This window comes from Marmota marmota, unplaced genomic scaffold (assembly GCF_001458135.2).
Source record: "Marmota marmota marmota unplaced genomic scaffold, marMar, whole genome shotgun sequence".
NCBI classification, from domain to species: Eukaryota; Metazoa; Chordata; class Mammalia; order Rodentia; family Sciuridae; genus Marmota; species Marmota marmota.
The window spans coordinates 351,896-354,949 of record NW_026000205.1 but is presented as its reverse complement, the minus strand read 5'-3'; the positions used below and the strand labels follow the sequence as shown (position 1 = coordinate 354,949).

General features: G+C 55.3%; 1 protein-coding gene across 2 annotated transcripts in view; it reads right to left on the bottom strand.

Moving 5' to 3' along the window:
• The window catches only part of Klk5 (kallikrein related peptidase 5), an 8,547-nt gene extending 5,972 nt beyond the window's left edge, over positions 1-2,575 (bottom strand). The window contains exons 1-2 of one of the 2 annotated variants that reach the window (XM_048790441.1): positions 2,342-2,575; positions 1,772-1,855 (exon numbers count right to left, since the gene is read on the bottom strand). In XM_048790441.1, coding sequence (XP_048646398.1) covers positions 1,772-1,855; positions 2,342-2,369 — 112 coding nt within the window. In that variant the 5' untranslated portion in view covers positions 2,370-2,575. The other variant, XM_015496446.2, reaches the window with a different exon arrangement.
• Between the last annotated feature and the right edge of the window lie 479 nt (positions 2,576-3,054).

Here is a 3,054-nt window from a genome sequence, read left to right as displayed (position 1 = left end):
TTTTTTTTTTTTTTTTGTACCTAGGATTGCACCCAGGAGCACTGAACCACTGAGCCACATCCCCAGCCCTTTTTATTTTTTATTTTGAGACAGGATCTCACTAAATTACCTAGGGCCTCGCTATGTTGGTGAGGCGGGTTTGAACTTGCAAGCCTCCTGCCTCAGCCTCCTGAGCCGCTGGGATTACTGTGTTGTGTCACGTGTTGGGCCCAGCTCCGGCTGGGCTCTAGAGGCTGCCTACAACCCAGGGGGTGGAACCAGGCTGAAAGGGGTGGGCCATAGAGGCGGAGCCTGGCAGGGGGTCCCAGCCCGCTGGGCTCTGACTAGGTAGCACGGCCTTGAGAAAAAGGGGTGGAGTCGGAAGAAGTGGGCGGAGCTAGAGCAGGACAGGAAAAGGGCCACAAGCGTAGGGGTAGAGAGGTCTGGCTTTCTTTTTCTTTTACTCTTTTTGGTACAGGGGATTTAACCTAGGGGAAATTTACCACTGAACTACATCCCCAGCCCTTTTTATTTTTATTTTATTTTAAGGCAGGGTCTCTCTAAGTTGCTTAAGGCCTTACTAAATTGCAGAGGCTAACTTTGAACTTGTGATCCTCCTGCCTTAGCCTCCCAAAGTTGCAGGGATTATAGGCGTGCAACACCGCGCCCGGGGAGAGGGCCGGCTTTCTGAATTCTCAGACAAAATTGTGCCTTCTGAATCCTCCTACAGTTCTCTCCCACCACTCACAGACCCACGGACAACACTGACACCCGCTGTGTCACTGTGTCACGGGAGAAGGGAGGCCTCGGCATTGCCTGCATTCACAAGCATACTCCAAGAAACACGCACACAGCCATTGTCACACTCGTGCACACGCGTAACTGCACAGAGAGATACCATGGTCTCCTCAGGCACTGCTGATGTACAGTTGTCAGGTGGCACACTGTCCCCATGCACACACACGGGGGCAGACTAGCAGCCACCTAACCTGTCAGTGGCATGCATAGTTGCCACTGTGGTTGGATTGGACACTCCCACACACACTTCATGCACAGGCAACGCTGACATGGTGACAAGATTGTACTCAGTGGATGTTTGCATGTCCAAGTCACTTACCTACATTCACCTTCCCGCAGCCACCTTTGCACATTGACAGTGGCTTCTGCACCCCCCTACATACACACACACAGCTGCACCATCACAAATACAGCAGCAGTATATGCATAGCCTCACACAAACACACAGTCACCCCCGTGGGCTGCAGCCAGCACGAGGTCACAAATGCAAGTACCCAGACACAACCACACAAATGGCTACCTGTAAGCATATGGTCACTCATTTTTGGTGACTGCCATTTTGATGGTATGCAATCTCACAACACGGAGGGAAAGTTCACGGTAACAAGAACCCTAGGACCCTGCGGTCATACAAAGCCAAGTAGCCATACATGGCTGAACATACAGTAGCATTCAGCACATATATTCACCCACAGTAGTGGAGCCAACCACAGACTTAAGTGTACACGCGCGTGCGCGCGCACGCGCACACACACACACACACAGCCTCAAAGGTCAAGTGTGGCTGGCAGTCACCTGATATGCAATAAGTCACCATGCACAGGCACCTGGGTGTGTGCCCCATGCAGTGCACAGCCACAAATACAGATACAGACTCACACCCTAACCCTAACCCTGGAGCCACAGATGGTCTCACACAGTCCCCAGGGGACAAGCTCCCCGGTGTCACACAGCCACCCAGAGTCCCATGCACACACATGGGGGTCCTGTTTACCTGTGATACTTAGAATCAGGGCTGAGATCAGGGTACCCAGAGTCCACATCCAGGGGGGTCCTGCTGTAGCCATGGCCTCTGCACCTGAGGGGGCCAGAGGATGGGGAGGCCCCGTGACTCTGGGAGCCCTTAACCCACTTTCCCTCCCTTTCCCTCCCTATTTCTGGGCAGTGAGGGACCAGGAGGACATTGCCCCACCATCTGAGCCAAGATGAGACCCAGAGAACTAGAGTTCAGGACAGAGGACGTTTCCGCGAGGAGGGAGGACAGAGAGAAAGAGGGTGCCTTCAAGATCAGAGCCACACGCGGGGTCGCTTCTCCGTCCCTGCCTGCTGAGCACCCTCCAGGCCTCACCTGCCGCACTTCCCCGCGTCCCCGGGCAGTGGGTGGGGGATCTGCTCCCAGCTCAGCCGCAGACGTCTCGGCCGCGCTGCCTCCTGCCGCCTCCTCCTCCTCCCGGGCTCGGGCGCAGTGCTGGGTTATAACCACCCACTGGTCCCTGGGGCGCATTCCCCGGTAGTGAGGCGCCAGCCGATCTGCCCGGCCGCCGCTCCTCCTGCCTCCCCTCACCTCCGCCTCCGGAGCCCCCCACACCCATCCCGAGGCCACGCCCTCCGCCCTGGCCCCGGGATGGGGAGGGTCTCGGAGGTCGCGGGCCGCTCCCCCGCCGCGGCTGCCCTGGGCTCCGGTCGCCCTGCTTGGCTGGAGGCTTTCTTCCTTTCTTCTCTGAGTTTTTCACGCGCTCAGCGGCCCCGCACCCCGGACCCGCGCTTTTCTTCCCGTCCTTTCTCCAGACTCTTCGCTCTCCCGCCTCTGAAGTTTTGCCTCCAGATATTTGGTCTCCCGCCAAGTCAGTCTCTCTCCCCCCAACCGCCACACCCCTCTTAGGATCTCTTGTGTCTCAGTGTCCCTGTCATTCCGTGTCCCTGTGTCTTGCTGTTCTCTGTGATTCTGTCTTTTGCAATGGTCTGAATGCTCTGCTTTCAAATCTACCTTAGAATCCTCAAACCTTTATTTTCCTCGATTTCCTTCTGTTTTGTAACATTCCAGCTCTTTGGCAGCATAACTGAAAAGCAGGCAACCATGCATATTTGAAGTGTGCAATTGGATGAGAGTTTACATCCACACGCACGAAACGTGACTATAGTCAAGATGATGAAGGATCCATCACCCGCTGCTCCTCAGGCCCTTTCTGTAGCCTGCACCTGTGTCTCGATTTGTATCTTTCCTTCTCCATCTTATACCTCTTTTCTCTGGGACTGATTCTTCTCAATCTGTGTCTG